The 24,346-nt window shown below is 39.5% G+C and overlaps 1 protein-coding gene across 1 annotated transcript in view; it reads left to right on the top strand.

Annotated features, from left to right (window-relative positions):
• RPA1 (replication protein A1) overlaps positions 1-24,346 on the top strand; it is a 73,390-nt gene that overhangs the window by 9,604 nt on the left and 39,440 nt on the right. The window contains exons 2-5 of the mRNA XM_043583460.1: positions 6,888-6,938; positions 8,427-8,505; positions 9,166-9,274; positions 19,062-19,150. Coding sequence (XP_043439395.1) covers positions 6,888-6,938; positions 8,427-8,505; positions 9,166-9,274; positions 19,062-19,150 — 328 coding nt within the window. The remainder of the gene's footprint in view (positions 1-6,887; positions 6,939-8,426; positions 8,506-9,165; positions 9,275-19,061; positions 19,151-24,346) is intronic.

Here is a 24,346-nt window from a genome sequence, read left to right as displayed (position 1 = left end):
ACCTGCCATTCCTTTCTGGCCTGCCAACTTTTTGTGGGTAGGTCTGCTGCGAACCTGATCTGTCTTCCCTTATAGGTTAAGGACTTTTTTTCCCTTGCCACTTTCATAATTCTTTCCTTGCCTGTGTGTTTTGCGAATTTGACTATGATATGCCTTGTTGATGGTTGGTTTTGTTGAATCTAAATGGTAGTTCTCTGTATCTCCTGGATTTTTGATGTCTGTCTCTTTCCCCAGGTTGGGAAAGTTTTCTGCTATGATTTCATGCATGTGGTTTTTAAATGAAATAGAACAGGAAGGTGTTTGATGAAATTATTGATGTTTGGCCCCGCCCTGCCCCAGTTCTGTTCCCTAGAAACTTTTAAAAATTCAAACTGTATTGAAATTCAGTGTGATTTACACACTATAGAACTGTGATATGTATAATAAATACATATAACAAAGCTCAAGATGTGTGCAGTTTGACAAGCTTTGGCAAATTCCCCATCTCGTAATGCCAACCTAGGCAAACCAGAGTTTTAACTTCTGTTTTTTATCTTTATAGGTTAGTTTTAACTATCCTACAAATTTTTTTTTAGTGTTTATTTTTGAGAGACAGAGCGTGAGCAGGGGAGGGGCAGAGAGAGAGGGAGACACAGAATCCAAAGCAGGCTGCAGTCTCTGAACTGTCAGCACAGAGCCTGATACGGGGCTCAAACTCGTGAGCTGAAGTCGGACGCTTAACCAACTGAGCCACCCAGGCACCCCTAGTTTTAACTGTTCTATTTTTTTTTAAGTTTATTCATTTTTGAGAGAGACAGAGCAAGCAGGGAAGGGGCAGAGAGAGAGAATCTCAAGCAGGCTCTGCACTGTCAGCACAGAGCCCAATGCGGGGATCAAGCCCATGAAATGCAAGACCATGACCTGAGCCAAAACCAAGAGTCGGACGCCTAACTGACTGAGCCACCCAGGTGCCCCTTGACTATTCTAAAACTCCATATAAACTTGTGTCTGGCTTCTTTGCCTAGCAAAATGTTTTTTGAGATTTATCCATGTTGTTTCAATAGTTTGAGCCTTTTTTTGCCTTTTATTGTGAATAATCAATTTGTTTAATTTACCTGTTGTTAAACATTTGGGTTATTTTCATTTTTTGGCCATTACGAATGAAGGTGCTGTGAACATTCACATACAAATCTTTTTTTTTTTTTTTTTTTTTTTTTTTTTTTATTTTTTTATTTTTCAACGTTTATTTATTTTTGGGACAGAGAGAGACAGAGCATGAACGGGCGAGGGGCAGAGAGAGAGGGAGACACAGAACCGGAAACAGGCTCCAGGCTCCGAGCCATCAGCCCAGAGCCCGACGCGGGGCTCGAACTCCTGGACCGCGAGATCGTGACCTGGCTGAAGTCGGACGCTTAACCGACTGCGCCACCCAGGCGCCCCCATACAAATCTTTTTGTAGAAATATATTTTTATTTCTCTGGGATAAATACTTAGGAATGTAATTGCTGAGTTACATGTTCAGTGAATGTTCATAAGAAATTGCTAGACTTCTCTAAATCGATTGTGAGAATTCTAGTTGCTCCATATCTTTGCCAACACTTAATTTTGTCAGTCTTTTTAAGTTTAACCATCCTATTGAATGTGTAGTTTTATTTTGTAGTGGAATATAGATCTGTGTTTTTTCTCTTAGAACGACTTTGTTTTTTTCTGTCCGGTAAACCTAATGACATCATAAAATGAGTTCAAAAGTGTTCTCTTCTATTTCTTGACAGTTTATGCAAGATTAGTATTTTTTTCTTTATTAAAAAAATATATTTATTTATTTTGAGAGAGAGAGAGAGAGAGCACACGAGCAGGGGAGGGGCAGAGAGAGAGAGAATCCCAAGCAGGTTCTGTGCTGTCAGCCCAGAGTCTGATGTGGGGCTCGATCTCAAGAACCATGAGATCATGACCTGAGCCAAAATCAAGAGCTTGGTGCTTAACTGACTGAGCCACCCAGGAAACCTCCCCCCACTTTTTTTTTTTAGTAGGCTTTATGCCAAACATGGGGTTTCAGCTCATGACCCTGAGATCAAGACCAGAGCTGAGATCAAATTGGATGCTTAACCCACTGAACTACCCATACGCCCCCTCCGTTGGAATATTTTAAATTATAAAATCAGGTTTTTTTTAATGGATATGGTACTGTCTAGATTCTCTGCATTTTGTATGTCAGTTTTGATAATTTGTGTTTTTCAAGGGACTTAGCCATTTTATCTTTTTCATAAAGTTGTTCCTAATATTCCATTATCTCTTGTATATATAATCTAACGTATATGATATATAGTGATGCATTTTTCATTTCTGATATTGAGAATATTTGTTTCTTTTTCTTGGCCAGACTAGCTAGAGGTTTATCAATTTTATTGATATTTTCAAAGAACCAGCTTTTAGTTCAATTGTTTTTTCCTGTTGTTTATGCATTTTCTATTTTGTTGATTTTTTGCTCTTTTATTATTTCCTTCCTTCTGTGTGCTTGAGTTTAGTTTATTCTTTTCTGGCTTCTTCTGGTAGAAGGTTATATAATTGATTTTGGATTTTTTTCTTCTCTAAGCATTAAAGCTGTAATTTTCCCTTGAAGCATTACTCTAGCAAATCCTATAAGTTTAGATAGATTGTATTTTCATTTTCATTCTGTTAATAATACTTTCTAATTTCTCTTGTGATTTCTTTCTCAATAGATGGGTTATTAAAGAAGTTTATTGTTCACGGGGCACCTGGCTGGCTCAGTAGGTAGAGCATGCGACTCTTGATCTCGGGGTTGTGAGTTTGAGCCCCACGTTGGATTTAAAAAAAAATAGAAGTTTACTGCTTAGTTCCCAAGTATTGGGAAATTTTGTAGATATCCTATTGTTAGGATTTTTAGTTTCCTTCCAGTGTGGTCAGATAACGTGCTCTCTGAATTCAGTCTTTTAACATTCATTGAGACTTGTTATATTGCCCAACTTATGGAACCTTGATGAAAATGTTCCAGGGGCACTTAAAAGAATGTTTATTCTGCAATTGTTAGATGATCTAATTAGGTCAAGTTGGTTAATAGTTTAATCTTTTATGTTCTTCTACATATTCTTTTTTTATCTCTTTGCTTTTTCCATCCTGAGGGAAGGAAGTTGAGACCACCAATTATAATGATGGACTTGTCTATTTCTCTTAACTCTGTAGATTTTTGCTTCATGTCTTTTGAAACTTTGTTATTAGGTGTATATATTTATCATTGTTGTGCCTTCTTCAGGAATCAACCCCATTATTAGGAAATGTCCTTTTTTATCCCTGGTAATATTCTTTGTCCTGAAGCCTTCTTTGCCTGCCAGTAATGATGCAGCTTTTTCCAGTGTTTAATTTTTAACCTGTGTCTTTATATTTGAAGTGCAGTTCTTGTAGACAGCAGATAGTTGGATCTTATTCATTTTGACAATTTTTGCCTTTTACTTGGAGTACTTGAGCCATTTGTACTTAGTATAGTTACATGTTTGGGTGTAAGTTTTTTGTTTTGTTACTTGTTTTCTCTTTGTCCCATCTGTTGGTTGTTGTTGTTTTGTTGTTTAGCTTTCCCTGACTTGTGGATTATTTGAGTATTTTTTATGATTTGAATTGATTTCCACTATTGATTTATGAGCTATACTTTTTTTAAGGAGTGCTTTAGAGCAGTTCATCTTAGTTTGGACAACCATTACAAAACACTTTTTTTTTTCTTCAAGTTCTGTTGTTCTAAGTATTTGCTTCACCAAATGTGGGGCTTGAACTCACAACCCCGCGATCAAGAGTCACATGCTCTTCCAACTGAGTCAGTCAGGCGCCCCTATTACAAAATACTTTAGACTGGATGGTGTAGACAACAGATTGGTTTCTCACAACTCCAGAGGTTGGGAAACCCAAGATTGAGGTGTCAGCAGATTCATTTCTGGGTGAGGGCTGTGTTTCTGGCTTGCAGCTACCATCTCACCATGTGCCCACATGACCTCTTCTTTGTATATGGGAAGAGAGAGCTCTGGTGTCTCTCTCCTTTTTTTTTTTTTTTTTTTTATGTCTGTTTATTTTGAGAGAGAGAGAGAGAGAGAGAGAGCGAGAGCATGTGTGTGCGTGCAAGCTGGGGAGGGGCAGAGAGAGAGAGGGAGAGAAACCCAAGCAGGCTCTGTGCTGACACCCCTGCTGCCATGTCCAAATGACTGAGCCACCCAGGTGCCCCAAGTTGTCTCTTCTTCTAAGGGCATGAATTCCAATGTGGGGGCTCCACCTTCATGACCTCATTAAAACAAATTACCTCCAAAGGCCCCACCTTCTAATGTCATCACATTGGGGGTTTGGGCTTCAACATATGAATTTGGGGAGGTGGGACACAAATAGTCTAAAACATGGTGGTTCTCTTCTTGTTTTTTTATAATTTATTTTTTATTTCTTCATTTTATTTATTTTGAGAAACAGAGACAGAGCACAAGTAGGGGAGGGGCAGAGAGAGGGAGAGAATCCCAAGCGGGCTCTGCACTATCATCGCAGAGCCCTATGAGGGATTCGATCCCACAAACCTTGAGATCGTGACCTCAGCCAAAATCGAGAGTCAGATGCTTAACTGACTGAGCCACCCAGGAGCCCCTCTCTCTCTTTTTTAATTGAAGTATGGTTGATACACAATGTTATATTAATGTTTTAGGTGTACAGCACAGCAATTGGACAAGTCTACATGTTATGCTGTACTCACCATTGAATGTTTTGATCTTAGAATACTTTTCTTTGATTTTTTAATGTTTAACGTGCACAAGCGTGCCGGGGGGGTGGGGGCAGAGAGAGGAGGGGACAGAGGATCTGAAGCGGGCTCCTGCAGGGCTCTAACTCAGTGAACTGCGAGATCATGACCTGAGCAGAAGTCAGATGCATAACTGACTGAGCCACCTAAGTGCCCGTCACTTTATTTATTTTTTGAGAAAAGATTTACTCAGTTCCAAAGTTTGAATAACCAGTTTGTCATTTGGCCTTTCAAGTAAAAATGATGTTTCGTGAAAAAAGTGGCTAGTTCAACTCACAGCTCAAACAGTTGCACAAGTGGTGACAGCCAGTACTCCAGTATGTGGCAGAAGTACTTTTTGCCTACTTCCCATGTTGTTCCACAGAATATTTAAAATTTTCTATAAAGAATATGGAGTTGTTTTGGCAGGTTGTTGATTGATTGACTTGCAAATCAGCTGATCCCTTGGAGATTGGAATGGGTCCAGAATAGCTTTTACTTTGGGTCTAGTTTAGTCCTGTTTCTGAAGCATGACCTTTCTGGGGTTTCTACTGAAAGCAGCAGGTGTTTATTGAGTTTTCTGCACTCAGGCTGGTGAGAGCTCAGCTGTGTTCTAGCCTGTGTGAGCTCCACTCATTTTTCAGTTTATAGCTAACACTTAATCTTTGCCTGGCCGTGTGGAGTCTCATTTTGTGTATCCACAACTTAGAAGTCAGCCAGAGACTCCTGGGAACCCCTGTGTGGGTTATTGAGGCTCTAACTCTGGGTAGCTTGTCATCTCTGGTATTCTGCATCCACGAAATCCAACTAAGTTGTCTCCCTGAACTCTGTGCTCAGTAGGACTGCCACGTTCTTCTTGGGTTCCCTGTCCACGCTGTGATCCAAGAGTGCCTCCGTGCAGAAAGCCAGGAGGATTGTAGTGTTCCCCTCATTCGTTTCTCTTTTTTCAGGGACCACAGTCTTGCTCTGCCTGTTGTCCAGTATTTGAAAGGTTTATGTATTTTTGTCCAGTTTTTTCGTTGGTGGTGCTGTTTATTTCAGCATGGGCAAGAGCAGAGGTCAGAGAACCAGTATTCACTGCTGTTGGTTTTTTTCTGATGATTACCTTTATTTATTTTTTTAAATTTCTTAAACGGATTTTTTACTTTTTTATTTATAAGTAGGCTCCAGGGCCAATGTGGGGCTCAAACTCACGACTCTGAGATCAAGAGTTGCATGTTCCACCGACTGAGCCAGCCAGGGACCCCTCTGATGGTTACCTTTAAATGGTGGCTTTTTAAAAACAAACTAAAAACCTGATTGGTGGTCTTTTTTTTGTAGATACTATTTTCATAATTGCTAATAGAGACATGAGATTTAAAATCAAACGGTTTTGGGTGCGTAGGTGGCTCAGTCAGTTGAGCGTCCGACTCTTGATCTTAGCTTAGGTCTTGATCTCAGGATTGTGAATTCAAGTCCCCCATTGGGCTCTGTGCTGGGCGTGAAGCTTACTTAAAAAAAAAAAAATGCAAAAGATATAAAAATTGGATCCAGTGTGAGGTCTGCCTCCCACCTACGGCCCTACTCGCCAGTTCTCTCAAAAGAGGCAACCAATGTTACATACACATCTCTTTAAGGCTGCATAATATTATTTTAAAGATTTCCCATACTTACCTAATTATTTTTTTTTTCCCATTTATTTATTTATTTTTGAGAGACAGAGAGGGAAGTGGGGGATGGGCAGAGATAGAAGGAGACACAGAATCCGAAGCAGGCTCCAGGCTATCAGCACAGAGCCTGACATGGGGCTCGAACTCACAAACCGCGAGATCACGACCTGAGCTGAAGTCAGACGCGCACTCAGGCGCCCCTCTAATTGTCTATTAATGGGCCCTATAGGCAAATTAATGTGCTGTTCTGAATAATGAGCACAAATGTGATGCCTGTATTTTGGATGCAGTAATTGTATTCTTGTTAAGCCAAGTATTGCACTTTTATGCTTTTATGATTTTATCCAAGTGATAAAACTTTACTAGATTTTCAGATGACATGCTCCAAAAAGTCTCTTTAATAATGTTATCTGTGGTTTATTACAAATACCAAACTGTAAAAATATGTCAGATTTGGTCATAATTTGAATGTAGGTCTCATTCTGTGTTTACTCTTTCAGGCCATAATGCAACAGGGAGACACTTCCATAAAACCTGTCCTCCAGGTCATTGTGAGTACCTGTGTATGTTTTATGTCAAACATTTTAAAAACTTCTATGTAATTATACATTATGTTTGATGAAGCACATGTCAATTTCATGTCCATTTTAGGAAATTCTCTCCCTCATCACAAAAAATAGGCCTGTCCTGTAGTAACTGCAGGAGAGCAGCTAGGGCTGGGTTTTTTTCTTCTTCAATATAAGTTAGCCAGAGTTAGACTTGGGGGTTTAGATTTGAGCCTTCGCCTTTCTATTCTTGCCACAATTGATGGAGGCTGTAGTGCTACACATCATTAGTATTGCCTCGTTACTTTTTTCTTCCTGCCCTGAGGTTTGTCTTTCTTAAATCTGCCTTATATGGGCCTACAATGAATGTGTCTGCTTAAAATTCTTCATTAGCCCTATCATTCATTTAAAATTAAATTTTTTTTTTTAATGTTTGTTTATTTTTGGAAGAGAGAGACAGAGTGTGAGTGGTGGGGGAGGGGCAGAGAGAGAGGGAGACAGAATCTGAAGCAGGCTCCAGGCTCTGAGCTGTCAGCACAGAGCCCGACGCGGGGCTCAGCCATGAGATCATGACCTGAGCCAAAGTCAGACACTCAACCGACTGAGCCACCCAGGCGCCCCCATTTAAGGGTTTTCCAAAAATTTTTTTTAAGTTTATTTATTTATTTTTGAGAGAGGGAGACAGAATGAGCAGGGGAGGGGCAGAGAGAGAGGGAGAGAATCCCAAGCAAGCTGTGCACTCTCAGCATGGAGCCCGATGCAGGGCTTGAACCCACAAACCGTGAGATCATGACCTGAGCCAAAGCCAAGAGTTGGATGCTTGACTGACTGAGCCACCCAAGTACTCCAAAGGTGTTTCAAATTTTAGTGGGAATTTAAAAAATGAATAGAAGCAGAATCCTGGATCATTCTGTGGATTCTGAGTCAGTAGGCCTGGTGATCTTGTGACTCCCAGACTCGCTGCTGGTCATCATAAGGCTCCGTTTCTGTATTTCACTTCCTGTGGAGAGCAGCTTCTGATTTCCTGTAAGTTGTGATAAATGCCTTGGCTGTGCCCCCATGTCATGTGCACACATCTCTTATATCTCTTTGCCTCTGTCTCCACCACACTTGTAAGCCCCTTCAGGGCAAGGATTTTTTGGTTTTTTTGTTTTGTATTTTTAACATGTTTTCTACACAGCACCTTGCATTGTTAGGTGCCTTATCATTTTTTTTTAATTGATTTTCAATTAAATTTGAGCTGGGGAGAGAGAACACGAGTATTGGCAACTCATTTTATTCTCATCTGTGTTGTGCTTAATAATGTTAGAGAGAAGCTGGTGGGAAAATCATCATATCCAAGTTTCTTTTGCTTGGACGTAGGTGTCAGGAGAATGGGCAAGCAGTTCAGTGTTTGCTGAAATAATGACAGACCTACTCTCCTGCCACTTAGATGTAATTATCTCTGGGGACTGGGGAGACAGTCTGTCTAATGAATCATGTTTTCTATCTTAGAACATCCGTCCCATCACTACAGGGAATAGTCCACCCCGTTATCGACTGCTTATGAGTGATGGATTGAACACTCTCTCCTGTGAGTATGATGTATAAATCCAGGAATTTGTATTTAAATAATAAAAGCACATCCAGCACTTTGATTGCAATAATTTGGGGCATTTCAGAAGTGTACATTTGCCTGACCGTGCACTTCATTCAGACAGAATTGCAGCCAGCAGAGAGCATTCTAACAATAGACTGGATCTAGTGGAAAGCTGCCACTTGGCTTAATTAATTTTCTCTAACTGGTGCTCTGTTTTCTTTGATTAATTTCCCTCAGGATGATATTGACATTTAGTGAATATAATGGGTTAGCTGTCCTATACTTGCCTTTTTAGGCTTTTATTTCAGTGTTGGAAACTTCACAAGCAAGAAAGACAGTTTTCAGAATATGTGCTTGCTATCTCTAGTCACAAGGTGAAGAACATAGAAAAGATTTTTTTAGTCTTCATCATGAAACCTGAATGATGGAAAAAATGATTCTGGGCAATTTAAGAAATACTTACATTTCAAGAGTAGCAGCAGATGTTTAATGCTTAGTAAATCATACTGTTTTTCACTGCAGAATCTGAATAGTTTTAGTTTCAGAAACATTCAAGGCATTGTTTTTCTTTGCTAGTCCACGTGTGATCAGTGCTAGTTCAGATTGTTATGACTGAAATGTTTTGGGAACTAAAGAAATCTTTGTGCTTTTCAGCTTTCATGTTGGCAACACAGTTGAACCATCTCGTTGAGGGAGAACAATTGTCTAGCAACTGTATTTGCCAGATTAACCGATTTATTGTTAACACTCTGAAAGATGGAAGGTATGTGGTGGGTTATTTTTGCTTTTTAGAGTTTTCTTTGGTTTTATTGTGTTTTGGAATGGGGACTAATGTTTGAACAGAGAAGTCCTTTGGATACCAAAATTCACTTAGGAATTTCAAAAAGACAATGATGAGCTTCCAGCTAAGAGTTTACAGCTATTGAGATTTGAACTCGAGTGACTAAAACATGGCACCAAAGGGAGAGAAATATGGAAACAAATTGGAAATTTCAAAGCAGGAGATTAAAGCCAAACACAGAACTCTTATTTCTAATCTCTTCAGAAGCCCTGTTTTTAGCATTCTCTTTTAAAGCATCTTTTAATGAAAAGGGGTCACTTATAAAGAGCAGAAGAGGTGTATTTAATTATGTAACACTGCTCCTTTTCTACAACCTTGAATCTTTCATCGTAAATTATTCAGCCAATACAGAGCATGGTGAGGACTTACAGATGCTACACGCTAGAGGTGCAGCGGTGAGCACACTGTTAACCGTTGCTAAAATAGGACCTTTTTGTTGGGGAGAAGCTTTTAAGGTCTTTATTTTCAGTCACAGAACACATGAGAAACAAATATGGCAAGCATTCCCATCTTAAGGGTATGTCAGTGTATGTTACAATAGTATTATCTGTACATTTCCAAGTAACTTTTGCTTTATATTTGTTTGCTATATCATTGTCCTTCTTTTAACTTTCAACTTCTGTTCTTAATCTTGGGTGTCTTTTATAAATAGTGTATACTTTTATTTATTTACTTTTTAATTTTTATTAAAAAATATTTTTTGGGGGCGCCTGGGTGGCGCAGTCGGTTAAGCGTCCGACTTCAGCCAGGTCACGATCTCGCGGTCCGGGAGTTCAAGCCCTGCGTCGGGCTCTGGGCTGATGGCTCGGAGCCTGGAGCCTGTTTCCGATTCTGTGTCTCCCTCTCTCTCTGCCCCTCCCCCGTTCATGCTCTGTCTCTCTCTGTCCCAAAAATAAATAAACGTTGAAAAAAAAATTTTTTTTTAAATACTTTTTTAATGTTTTATTATTTTGAGAGAGAGAGAGAGTATACACAAGCAGGGGAGGGGCAGGGAGAAGGAGAGACAGAATCCCAAGCAGGCTCTGTGCCATCAGCACAGAGCCTGATGTGGGGCTCGAATTCATGAACTATGAGATCATGACTGCGCCGAGATCAAGAGTCGGACACTTAACCGACTGCACCACCCAGGCGCCCCAGCAGCATATAGTTTTAGAAATCATTTAAAAAAAATTTTTTTTTAATGTTTTATTTATTTTTGAGACAGAGAGACAGAGCATGAACGGGGGAGGGTCAGAGAGAGAGGGAGACACAGAATCCGAAGCAGGCTCCAGGCTCTGAGCTGTCAGCACAGAGCCTAACATGGGGCTCGAACTCACGGACCGTGAGAATCATGACCTGAGCCAAAGTCAGACGCTCAACCGACTGAGCCACCCAGGCGCCCCTAGAAATCATTTTGAGATTTAGTTGGTGAGTTTATTCTGCTTAACTTATTATTGATTTTTTCTAATTTTTGTGTTTTCACCATGTTTTTTGCTTTATTTTTTTCTTGCCTTGGATTGATTGGATTTTTCCTTAATCCTCATTTTTGCCTCTGCTGGTGTGAGAGACATTCTATTTGTGCTGTGTTTTTGTTTGTTTGGTTTGTTTGTTTTTTGTGGGTACTCTTACATTTAAAAAAAATCCTGGGGGCACCTGGGTGGCTCAGTCAGTTGAGTGTCCGACTTCAGTTCAGGTCATGATCTCATGGTTCATGTGTTCAAGCCCCGCATCCGACTCTGTGCTGACAGCTTGCTCGGAGCCTGGAGCCTGCTTTGGATTCTGTGTCTCCTCTCTCTGCCCCTCCCCCGCTCACACTTTGTCTCTCAAAAATAAATGTAAAAAAAAAAAAATTTGAAAATCCATATGTAAATTAACAGAAATTCTAAAATAGGTCAGTATTTTTACCATCCTCTCAAATAAAACAAAGGTCTCAAAATGATCTGTGTTTAGTGTTCAATTTTGTTTTTATTTCTTCTGATTAGCATTCTCTACACAGACAGCCATTACTTATATTTACCCATAGTTTGTTAGCTCCCGTTTGTCTCCTTCATCATACTCTTTCCTTTTTAGTTCAGTTCTCATTTTCCTGAAGAATATCTTTGAGCAGCTCTTATGGAGAAAGTTTGTGAATGATAAAAATCTGTCATCTAAAAATGTCTGTTGCCGGACTCCTGGCTGGCTCACTCGGTAGAATGTGTGACTCTTGATCTCAGGGTCATGAGTTTGAACCCCACTTTGAGTGTAGAGATTACTTAAACAAAGAAATAAAATTTAAAAAATAAAAATGTCTGTTTCACTCTCAGTTTAACTAAGTATAGAATTCTAGGTTGACAGTTAACTTAGTTGCTGTTACTATTTTCACCCTGATAGAATTTTGTGTTCTTGTCCTGGTGCTTTGAAAAAAAAATTTTTTTTTTTAATGTTTATATTTATTTTTGAGACAGAGAGACAGAGCATGAGCAGGGGAGGGGCAGAGAGAGAGGGAGACACAGAATCCGAAGCAGGCTACAGGTTCTGAGCTATCATCTCAGAGCCTGATACGGGGCTCGAACCCATGAACCATAAGATCATGACCTGAGCCGAAGTCGAACGCTCAACTGACTGAGCCACCCAGGCGCCCCTTGTCCTGGTGCTTTGTAAAAAAGACTTTTGTCATATGTACATTATAAAATTCACATAAATAAAAATAACTGTAATCCCACTGCCTAGAAGTAACTATTAGTAACATTTTGTTGTAATCCTTCCAGAATTTTTCTGTAAACATGAGTACTTATAAATTTGTATTTTCCTTAAAAAAAACTTCATAATATAGTTTTATAAAATTCTTTTTTAAGTTTATGGTTGTTGTTTTACATGTTCCTAGATAAACCTCTATGTCATATATTACTTAGCATGTCATTGTATAAGTTTACTTTAATTTAGTTAACATTTAATATTACACAGTATTTCACTATTTAAAGTTTTTCACCAGTGTTCCTTAGAATATATTTGTAGCTCTTTGTGTATTCAGATTTTTAGAGAAGACGATCATTTTAATAAAAACAACACACAGAATCACCAATTCAAGCAATGCAAAACAAGGTACAAAGAAGGGGAAAAAATGGTCTAAAATTGATACAACCTAGAAATAACTATATTATGATTTAATGAGCATCATTCCAAAAATCTCACCATGCATATTTATCAATAATTGGTGAATCGATGGAAATCATCTTGGTAGTGGAATGACAATATAAACACTGTTACTGCTCTCTTCCTTCCTGTATAATTGGGTCCAAAGCCATTAGGTGGGGTCAAGCAAGGTAGGTGTTTACAAGGGAGGGGTGGTGGTGGTGGTGGTCTGGAACCAGGTATTAGCCCAAACAAAGTGAGGAGGGGGTCTTTGTGGGCTGGACAGGGTGCTGGAGCCCCAGCAGGTAACGATAACACACACGAGGGGAGAATGGCTGCGGCCCAGAATGGGTTGTCGGAGCCTGAGTAGGGTGAGGCAAGAGTCTGTGTGGCCGTTGGATCCTGAGCAAGGGATGAAGCCATCTGGGAGTGTGGGGGTCAGGGGACAGCAGCATGTTGTTGGAGACTGGGTGGGATAAGGAGGGAGGCCAAGCAGAATAAGGAGGGGGTCTGCAAGAAGTGGTGATAGCCCAGCATGAGTGTCAGAACCAATGGGGAGAGGAGGGTGCTTGTTTGTAATGGGATGGTGGTAATCTTAGAACTAGGTATGGAACTTGAGCATCGGGAGGAGGATGTCCGTGGGTGCAGCAGTGGCAGGTGGTGACATATGAGGGGAATTGATTTAATAAATATGTTGAGGGCAGTGAGAGCTAGCCAAGGGAGAAATCTGTGATTCTGGATTGGAACTGGAGGTTTCAGAGTGAACTCAATGTTTTTGATAGGTAGATGTAGATACAGATATAGATAATTAGTTTGGGGTTTTAAAGTTCTATTTTATTGGGTCGCCTGGGTGGCTCAGTTGGTTAAGCATCCAACTTTGGCTCAGGGCATGATCTCACAGTCTGTGAGTTCGAGCCCCGCTTTGGGCTCTGTGCTGACAGCTCAGAGCCTGGAGCCTGCTTCAGATTCTGTGTTCCCCCTTTCTCTCTGCTCCTCCCCCACTCACACTCTGTCTCTCAAAAATAAAATAAAAACATAAAAAAAATTGATAAAAAAATAAAGTTCTATTTTATTTTATTTTTATTTTATTATTCAATTTATTTAAACTAAAAACAAAAACAGTTCTCCCATTTCTCCCACCCCCTTCCCCTTGCCTCTGACAACCACCAATCAGTTTGTTCTTTGTATCTATGAGCTTATTTCCACATATGAGAGATCAAATGGTAATTGCCTTTCTTTGTCTGACTTAGCATAATGCCTTGGAAGCCCATCCATGTTTTCACAAATGGCAAGATCCTCCTTTTCTTTAAATGGCTGAATAAAAGAGTGTGTGTGGGTGTGTGTGTGTGTGTGTGTGTGTGTGTGTGTACCACAGTTTTTTTATGCATTTATCTATTGGTGGACACTTCGGTTGTTTCCGTATCTTGGCTATTATAAATAGTGCTGCAGTGAACATGGGGGTGTAGTTATCTTTTCAAGTTACTACTTTTGTTTTCTTTGGATAAATGCCCATAAGTGGAATTGCTGGATCATATGGTAGTTCTAGTTTTAACTTTTTGAGGAGCTTCCATAGCGTTTTCCATAGTGGCTGCACCAATTTACATTTTCACCAACAGCTGTACGAGGGTTCCCTTTTCTCCATATTCTCGCCAACACTTGTTATTTCTAGTCTTTTTGATAATTGCTATTCTGACAGATATGAATGAGGTGATGTCTTATTGTGGTTTTGATTTATATTTCCCTGATTCATGAAGTAGAGTATCTTTTCCTGTATCTCTTGTCTAGGTATGTCTTCTTTTGAAAACTGTCTCTTCACATCTGGTTGGTGTAGGAGTATACATATATTGTGCAGTGTGTGTGTGTGTGTCTGTCTGTCTGTCTATCTTGCCTAGGTCTGTCTACCAAGAGAGCTTTGGAGCAGCGACAGCACAATAGCTGTGAGCCCACTTAGCACATCTTGGTTTCTGAATGCCAAAAAGAACCAAGGCTCCTTGGAGGATGGCTTGTTATGGGCTTGGAAATTATAAGTCGAGCCTGGACTATCTTAATGTGTCAGTTGGTAAGGAAGTGCTCAAAGGGAGAGGGGACCCTGTCAAAAGGCTGGTAGAAATCTTACACTTGCCAATCTAAGATAATTTATAAACCACAATAAAAGTGCAAACAGATTGCAACCTGTTGAATAAAATAGGAGTTCGTAAGTCGGTACTGAATAAATGAATACATGGGGGGAAGATAAAGGTTCTTCTTAACATAGAATGCCATCTAATAAATGTAGAAGGAATGATGGAATAGAAAGTCGCCATTTGGTAATCATCACAATATTAGTTCATGCAGGAAACATCAATGGGTGCTTTGACTGCTCTAACAAATTAACACAAACTTAGTGGTTGAAAACAATCAGAAATTATTCCCCCTGGAGGTTGGAAGTTGAAATCAGTTTCACTGGGCTGAGATCCTGGTGTTGACAGGGGCATGCTCCCTCTGGAAGCTGTCTGGAAGAATCCATTCTTTCCCTCTTCCAGCTTCTGGTGGTTGTTAGAATTCCTTGGCTTTTTGCTGCATCAGCCCAGTCTCTGCCTCCATGGTCACATTGCCTTCTGTCTGTTTCAGATCTGCCTCCCTCTTAAAGGATACATGCCATTCCTTTTAGGGCTCATCTGAGGATTCAGGAATAATCTTGCCATTTCAGTCATTAACTTCATCACATTTGTAAAGTCCTTTGTTGTCCCGCTCACAGGTTTCAGGGGTTACGACGTGGATATCTTTTGGTGTGGGGGATTCAGTCTACCGCAGATGCTGAAACAAGTGGTGAAAGTTTGCAGAGTGACAAGTTTTTTTTATGGGGTTAAAGTACTTCCCCACAACATAATTACTAATTGTAAATGGAACAGAGGCAACTTCATAGTGGAGGAACCTGGCAGACAGTACCTTATTCCAGTGATTAAGGTTAACATTACCAGTAATGGGACAAATAGAAATCGTGTATTACCTGATAAGATGCAATGAGAATAACACAGCATCACTAATAGTATATTTTTGCGAAAGATACATAATCTATATCTAATCATGAAGAAACCTCAGGTAAATTAAGGGATATTCTACAAAATAAGGGACCTCTGATTTTCAAATCTCAAGCATGAAAGTAAAAAAATTGTGTACACTGAAAGACTGTTCCAGATTGAAGGAGTCTTAAGAGATTTGATAATTAAATATAACAAGTGATCCTGGTCTGGATTATTAAGGACATCATTTAGACAGTTGATAAAACTTAAATAGGTTCTGTGGATTATGGAAAAATTCTTTCATTATGTTTCAAGTTCAGTGACTTGACCAGGGTATGTCTTTTTTTTTTAATGTTTATTTTTGAAAGAGCAGAAACAGAGCATGAGTGGGGAGGGGCAGAGAGAGGGAGATACAGAACTTGAAGCAGGCTGCAGGCTCCAAGCTGTTAGCACAGAGCCCGATGTGGGACTGGAACTCATAAACTGTGAGATGACCTGAGCTGAAGTAGGATGCTTAACCGCTTAACTGACTGAGCCATCCACGTGCCCTTTAACCAGGCTGTGTCTTAATGTCCATTGTTCTTCCTTTTTTTTTTTTTTTTTTTTCTGGTCCATGGTATGCCCTTTCAGTCTGCAGATTTATTTCTTTTCAATTAAATCTTTCTGTGTGTTATTCCTTAATGCTGTTTTCTATTTCATTTGGTTCTAGTTTTTATTTACATTGTGGATAACTGTCTTCCCTTTGTGTCTTCAGTTTGTTTTAGTTTATTTTCTAATGCATATGTTGGATTAAGTCAAGATTTTCCAACATACTAGTAGTTCAGTTTTTAGCTTTCTTCTTGCTGTCTCTTGGTGTTTATAATCTTTAAGTGTTAGATGTATAATGGTATTACTTTTGTTCTGTTTTTGTCTTAAGTTCCTTTTTCTTCTCAATCTCTCATCTCATCTTTTGAGTTTTATTTTATTGAATTCTTAGTCTTATTTTCCAAATCTCTCTTGGGAAGTATTATTCCCTTTCTTGGCTTATGCTTTCTTCTAGATTGGATTCTCTGATTGTCTCTGCCTTTTTTGTTCCTCGTATTTTTATACATTTTTGCATGTTGCATTGTTGCCATGTCATTTCTTTTTATCTCTTTCGTGCTTAACGTGGATGGTTCTGTCAGACTTCATATTCGCTCCGACATAGTTTAAGCTGGATACATCTCTTTGCCAACCTTCCCACTTGGGATCTATTATCTTCCACTCCAGGCTACCTTTGAGTGCTCGAGTGGTGCTTTTTATCCACTTTTCTGTCCTCTGGGGTATGGTTATGGGAGAAGATGGAGTGCTGTGCTGGGGTTGAGTGCAACAGCTTAGGCTTGGTTCTCTACAGTCAGGGATAGAGTTTCAGTCCCACGGGCTTTGCTTCTTTCTACCATCTCACGATGGTGGCATGTCTTGTACTCTTTCCTACCTCTGTTGACAATCTGTGTCCATACATCCCAGCTTATTTACCCCTTATTTTTTGATGGACATTTAGCTTTATTCCAAACCGGGCTTTAGCAATCATCCTTGCAAATTTATCTTTATGTGTTCGTGCTATTACTTCTGAAGAGCAGATTGCTTGAGTTAGTGTTGTGGGGGTCAAACGACGTCTCTTAACAGAAAATATACCAATTAATACACCCAGTAACTTTGTGTAAGAGTGCTTCTGAATAAACAAATCCAAGGAAACAAATTAGTGGTTCTGCATGGGTGGGGAAATGGAGTGGTATGTGAATGATATCTCAAAAACCTGTTACGAAAGAAAGAAAGAAAGAAAGAAAGAAAGAAAGAAAGAAAGAAAGAAAGAAAGAAAGAAAGAAAGTTCCCCTTAACCTTGTCATCATATTGGATACTACTAATTTTTTTTAAATGTTTATTTTTGAGGGGCGCCTGGGTGGCGCAGTCGGTTAAGCATCCGACTTCAGCCAGGTCATGATCTAGCGGTCCGTGAGTTCGAGCCCCGCGTCAGGCTCCGGGCTGATGGCTCGGAGCCTGGAGCCTGTTTCCGATTCTGTGTCTCCCTCTCTCTCTGCCCCTCCCCCATTCATGCTCTGTCTCTCTCTGTCCCAAAAAAATAAATAAAAAATGTTGAAAAAAAAAATTAAAAAAAAAATGTTTATTTTTGAAAGAGAGACACAGTGCGAGTGGGGGAGGGACAGAGAGACAGAGACAGAATCCAAAGCAGGCTCCAGGCTCTGAGCTGTCAGCACAGAGCCCGACGTGGGGCTCGAATTCACGAGCTGTGAGATCATGACCTGAGCCAAAGTCAGATACTTAACCAACTGAGCCACCCAGGTGCCTGTATGCTACTGATTTTTAAAAATAATTGTTAATTATCATTACTTTAATTTACATTTCCATATTCGTGAGCTCAAATGTCTTTTCAGGTACTTGTTTATTCTTTGTAGTTCTTTTCTGAATAGCTTTTTATATATGTACTTTGTGCATGTTTTTGTTTCCTGGGAGATCTTTGTAAACCAGGGATATCAACTATTTTTTAGCTGTTTCAAGTATTTTATCCCACTTTATCATAACTTGCTTATGGTGTCTTGTGATACAGCATTTAAAACTATTTTTAATTTTTTTAATTTTTAAAAATTTTAGAGCAGGGAAGGGGCAGAGGGAGAGGGAGAGAGAGAATCTCAAGCAGTCTCCACGCCTGGCACAAAGCCTTACACGAGGCTTGAACTTGTGAACTGTGGGATCATGACCTGAGCTGAAATCAAGAGTGGGACACTTAACCAGCTGAGCCACCCAGGTGCCCCAGTAAATAAACTTTACAAAAAAAAAAAAAAAAAAAAAAGAAGTGATATTTGAGATGAGAGCAAAAAATGAGTACTAGCTGACGGCAGAATGAGAGAAGGTCATCACAGTCAGTGAGCAGCATATACAAAGGCTTTGTGGCAGGAGAGAGGGTGGCAAGAGAAAACATGGCATATACCAGGAATTGAAAGCAAACAGAACTGCTGGAGAGCAGTGTTTCTGGGAAGCGGTATGAGATGAACTAGAAAGAGATTAGCAAGACCAGATCACACAGAGCCTGTAGGGCATGTGAAAGGTTTTAGTTTTGGGCTAAGGTTCTTGGGAAGTTATTGAAAGGTTTTAATTAGAGTTAAAGATAGGTAAAAGAACTATAAGTTTTTAGATCATAATTACATTAAAAAATAGCTACAGTTGTAATGGTTTTCACTGGGAAAAGGTAATTGTTTAGATGGGTATATGTTTCTGAAAACAGATCATCTGTTGTTGTGCCATATATTATTGTGTTTAATCTAAATTCTGATTGTGTCATTTACTCCTTGATGGTACGGTTTGTGGTAAGGGCACTGCATTTTAATTAAAGGACTAGATGGAAAATGAAAATCCTGCAATCATAAAAAGCCTTGATAATGATACAGTGAAAGATTAAGGGAAATATTTACATAGGAATTGATATCATATATTTCTCAAGTTATTCAGTAATGAAAACCTGTTGACAAACGGAAATAGTTTTATCAAAATGATTATTGGGGGAGAGCTTTTTAAGTAGCTTGTCATTTGAAAGGTTCTGAATTGATTTTTTCTAACTTGTTTCTATTTCTTTGCCTTTGTAGGAGAGTAATTATTTTGATGGAGTTAGACATTTTGAAATCAGCTGAAGCAGTTGGATTAAAGATTGGCAATCCTGTGCCCTATAATGAAGGTAAAAGGCTTTTTTATAGGTTGTAGCACTCGATAGAATACCTCTTTATAGATCCAGAATTCTACCATTTGGTTTCAGTTTGATTTGTTAGTCTTACTAAAACTCATGATTTGGAGGTTTAGGAACCAGGTTATTCTTTCAGGTTTTTTAGTATGGAAGAAATGATGGTAGGACTCCAAAAGGAAAACTCTCTCTGTTTTTCCCAACACACAACTTCCTTCATACTTCTGGCTTGTCTGTTACCAAAAGTGTGGGGTTTGTCTCACACTAAGCAATTCTCTAATTCTCTGTGGACGAGAGCCGGTTGTCCTACAGTTCCAGTTGAGTTCTGATACTACCTATCCAAAGTTAGCTTCAGATTCCACAGATAAAGACAGAGTCCCGCAAGGCTGCCTCCGCACCCCTCCACCACCGCCAAACCCCAGTTCAGATGCCAGTCAAAAGTCTAGGTAGTTCCCTCTGCTTCTGACCAACTGGCTGTAATTGAAGGTTCCCACAATCCCCTCCTCAGGTTCCATTAGATTAATGAGCTAGAGTGGTTCACAGAACGCAGAGAACAGCCAGATGGGAGAGGTGCATTGGACAAGGTGTGTGGGAGGGGTACAGAGCTTCCGTACTCTCTCGGGGTGCACTGTCCTCCCAGTGCCTCCATGTGTTCACCAACAGGAGTGCCCCAAACCCCATCCTTTTGGGTTTTCATGGAGGCCTCCATAGACATGTTGGATTACATCATTGGTTGTTGGGTGATTGGTTCCACCTCCAACCTCTCTCCTTTCCCCAGAGGTGGGGAGTGGGTGCTAAAAGTTCCAACTCTCATCACATGGTTGGTTCCCCTGGCAACCATCCCCATTGTTAGGAGCTTTACAGAAGTCACTGTGTTGATACTTAGCTGTGTTTGAAATGGGCTTTTTATAAATAAGATCCCCTTAATTCCTCTTATTACTTAGGAAGTTGTAAGGGTTTTGAGAGCTCTGTGCCAGGAACCATGAATGAAGGTCAAAAAAATATTTCTTATGTATCACAATATCACAAGCTTGCATTAGGAAAAGAGGGAAAATGAAAGAATAGAAAAAAGTCCCACTTACAATAGATTAAAAATAACAAATACATTGAAGTGTTAATGAGAAATGTGCTTTCTTTTTTTTTTTTTTAATTTTTAAAAAAATGTTTTATTTAGTTTTGAGAGAGAGACAAACAGGAAGAGTTGGGGGGTGGGCAGAGAGAAGGAGACACAATCTGAAGCAGGCTCCAGGCCCCAAGCTGTCAGCACAGAGCCCTGTGTGGGGCTCAAACTCAACAAACCATGAGATCATGACCTGAGCTGCAGACGAAAGCTCAACCGACTGAGCCACCCAGGTGCCCTGACAAATGTACTTTCTTAAGATCATTCTTACGCACATTTTTGTTTTTATTTTATTTTTGTTTTTAAAAAATGTAAAGCAGGGGCACCTGGCTGTCGGTAGAACAATCAACTCTTGATCTCGAGGTTGTGAGTTTGAGCCCTACACTGGGTGTAGACGTTATTAAAAATAAAATCTTCAGGGGTACCTGGGTGGCTCAGTCGGTTAAGTGCCTGCCTTCAGCTCAGGTCATGATCTCACAGTTCATGAGTTCAACCCCCACATTGGCCTCCACTGTCAGTGAAGAGCTCGCTCTAGGTCCTCTGTCCCCCTATCCCTCTCTCTCTGCCCCTGCCCTGCTCATGCACTGTCACTCTCTCGCTCGCTCTCTCAAAAAAAAAAGTAAAAAATAAAATCTTTAAAAATAAATAAAAAATGTAAAGCGTGTAATCGGTACTCTTTTGATAGCTCACCACACCCAGTAGTTTTTAAAATAATTTCTGTGTTTATTGCCAGGCCACGAATAAACTCCCTGAAGGTGCACACCATATTTTGTTCTTTGTTGTGTCTCTCATGCCTAACTTTTATTTTTATTTATTTTTCATTTTTATTAAATAAAATGCAAAACAGTGGCCACCCACCCTTTTGCACCTCTGTGATCAGAAGCAGCTTTCAGAGCACAGATCCCCAGTATTTGGAGGACAGGGTCCTTTTTACCTACCTCATTTCTCCAAAACTGTGTGCACAATGCTTTAGGAAAATGTGCACAGGGGCTCCTGGGTGGCTCAGTCAGTTAAGCATCCGACTTTGGCTCAGGTCATGATCTCACGGTTTGTGAATTCAAACCCTGCCTTGGGCTCTGTGCTGACAGCTCAGAGCCTGGAGCCTGCTTCGGATTCTGTGTCTCCTTTTCTCTCTGCCCTTGTGCTCACGTTCTGTCTCCTTCTCAAAAATAAATAAACATGGGGGAGAAAAAAAGGAAAAGGTGCACAGCTAGCTGCCTGCCATTTAGCTGAGGGCCCAGAGGTAGGTAGCAGTTACTGTGCTAAGAGCTGAAATTGACTGTAATTTGCCATCCAGATCTTCTCCTGGAAGTTGCAAGCCTTCAGGAGACTCCCAAATTCCAAAATAGTTGTATCAGACAGATTCCGCCAGTGCAATTATAGTTTAGGTTAAGAGATAGATTCCTAGTACTTCCTAAACAGTGATTATCTGTTGATAATGAGTTTTATTTTCTTGTGAAAATATATAGAAAAGCACAATGAAATCAGAATGATTTAATTACTTTAAACGAGAGACAATGATAATTCTAGAAAAAGACAAAGAATTGTAAATCACTGACCCTGTTAAAGGAAATGGCTCATCTGTCCCTCTACCAAGTCTAATAAAAATAAAATTAAAAATAATTAGTTAAATAAAAAGGGGTGCCTAGCTGGCTCAGTCGGTAGAGCATGTGACTCTTGATTTCAGGATCATGAGTTTGAGCCCTATGCAGGGGCATAGAACCTACTTTAGGAAAAAAAAAAAAAGTAAAGCCTCACTGTTCACCAAAATAAATTTCCAGATTTGTTTTAAAAATTAGAAAATAAGGGTGCCTGGGTGGCTCAGTTGGTTAAGCGTCTCGCAGTTTATGACTTCAAGCCTCGCATCAGGCTCTGTGCTGACAACTCAGAGCCTGCAGCCTGCTTTGCATTCTGTGTCTCCCTGTCTCTCTGCCCCTCCCCTCCTCACACTCTGTCTCTCTCTTTCTCTCTCTCTCTCTCTCAAAAATAAACATTTAAAAAAGAAAATGAAACCATCAAAAATAATAAAGAGGATGGGGCTGCATACGGATTGGGATAATTCACAATGAATACATGATTACATTGAAATAAAATTTCACACGGTGAAAGTAGGAAGGTATGTAAACTTAAACTAGGATAAAATACTTATGGAAGATGAGACTGATAGAGGCACCTGGCTGGCTCAGTCAGTAGAGTATGTGATTCTTGATCTCAGGATCATGAATTTGAGCCTCACATTGGAGGCAGAGTTTACTTCAAAACAAAACAAAACAAAACAAATAGCCAATACATAACAAAAAATATTTAGCCTTACTGGTTGTTTTTGTCTTGCTCCTGGTCTTAGGGAGATAGCATTGTCTTTTTCCATTAAGTATTATGTTAGCTGTAGGTTTTCATATATATTTTTTTATCATTATGAAGATGTTTACTTTTAATTCCTAGTTTGCTGAGGGTTTGTATCAGGAATAGGATGGTGAATATTTTGTCCAGTGTTTTTTTCGGTGTCTATTGATGATTGTATGGTTTTTCTTTTTATTGGTTAATATGGTGAGTTACATTCAATGATTTTTGAATGCTAAACCAATTTGTGGTTTCCGGGATATGTTATGTCATCATGACCTATTAATACTTCTTATATATTGTTGGATCTCATTTTCTGAATTTGCTTGATTTAACAAACCAACTTGATTTTGTGTAGAATTTTTACATCTATATTATGAGGGACATTTGTCTATTATTTTCTTGTGATACCTTTTGTCTAATTTTGTTGTCATAGTAATCCTGGCCTTACAGAATGAATTAGAAAGTGTTCCCTCTTAAATTTTCTACAGTAGTTCATGTGGAATTACTACTTTTTACTTAAATGTTCAGTAGAGTTTACCAGTGAAGCCATCTGGGACTGATATATTTTTTAGAAAGGTTTTTAAACTACAAATGCAATTTCTTTAACAGATACATATAGGGTTATCCAGATAATCTGTTCCCTTTTGAGTGAGCTGTAGTAGATTGTGTTTTAAGGAATTTGACCATGTCATTTAAGTTGTTGGGTTTATTGGCCTCTATAAAAGTAAATAGTCTTGGGGTGCCTGACTGGCTCAGTCAGTAGAGCATGTGACTCTTGATCTCGGGGTTATAAATTTGAGACCCACTTTGGGTGTAGAGATTACTTAAAAATAAAGTCTTTTAAATAAATAAATAACAGTAAGTAGCCTAAAAACCCCAATTAAGTGGCAGAAATTATCAGATTGAATCAAATAAATGTAGTATTAGCCTTTTGGTGTCTATGAAAGGCTGTAGTGATGTCATTTCTCTCATACTTGATATTCATAATTTGTATTCTTTTTTTTTCCCCATGATCAGTCTGGCTGGATGATTTATCAATTTTGTTAATCTTTCCAAAGAACCACCTTTTGGTTTCATTGATTTTTTTCCTCTTTTTATATTTTCTATATTACTTTGATTTAAAAAACATTTTTTTTTTAAGTTCATTTATTTATTTTGAGAGAGCACAAGCTGGGGAGGGGCAGAGAGAGAGGGAGAATCCTAAGTAGGCTGCATGCTGTCAGATGACCTGGGGCTCCATTTCATGAAACTGTGAGATCATGACCTGAGCTGAAGTCAAGATTCAGTGCTTAATGGTCTGAGCCACCCAGGTGCCCCTATGCATTGATCTTTAATGTTTCCTTTCCTCTGTTTATTTTGGGCTTAATATGTTCTTTCTCACCATTTCTTTAGATGAATGCTGGCTCATTGATTATGACCTTTCTTCTTTTCTAAAATTAGAGGCATTTGGTGTTACGAATTTACCCCTAAGCACTGCTTTAACAATGTCAAGCACATTCTGGTGTTAAAAGTTTTATTCCATTCAGAGTACTTGCTGGGGTGCCTGGGTGGCTCAGTCAGTTAGGCATCCTACTCTTGATTTTGGCCTAGGTCATGGTCTCACCTTTCGTGAGATTGAACCCCAGGTCGGGCTCTGCTGACAGCGCAGAGCCTGCTTGGGATTTTCTCTCTGCGCTTCCCCCCTGCATGGATGCACACGCACGCTCTCTCTCAAAATAAATAAACTTGAA

The sequence above is a fragment of the Prionailurus bengalensis genome, chromosome E1 (genome assembly GCF_016509475.1).
Source record: "Prionailurus bengalensis isolate Pbe53 chromosome E1, Fcat_Pben_1.1_paternal_pri, whole genome shotgun sequence".
NCBI lineage: Eukaryota > Metazoa > Chordata > Mammalia > Carnivora > Felidae > Prionailurus > Prionailurus bengalensis.
The sequence above is the reverse complement of the archived record's forward strand: the minus strand, read 5'-3'. Positions and strand labels throughout refer to the sequence as shown.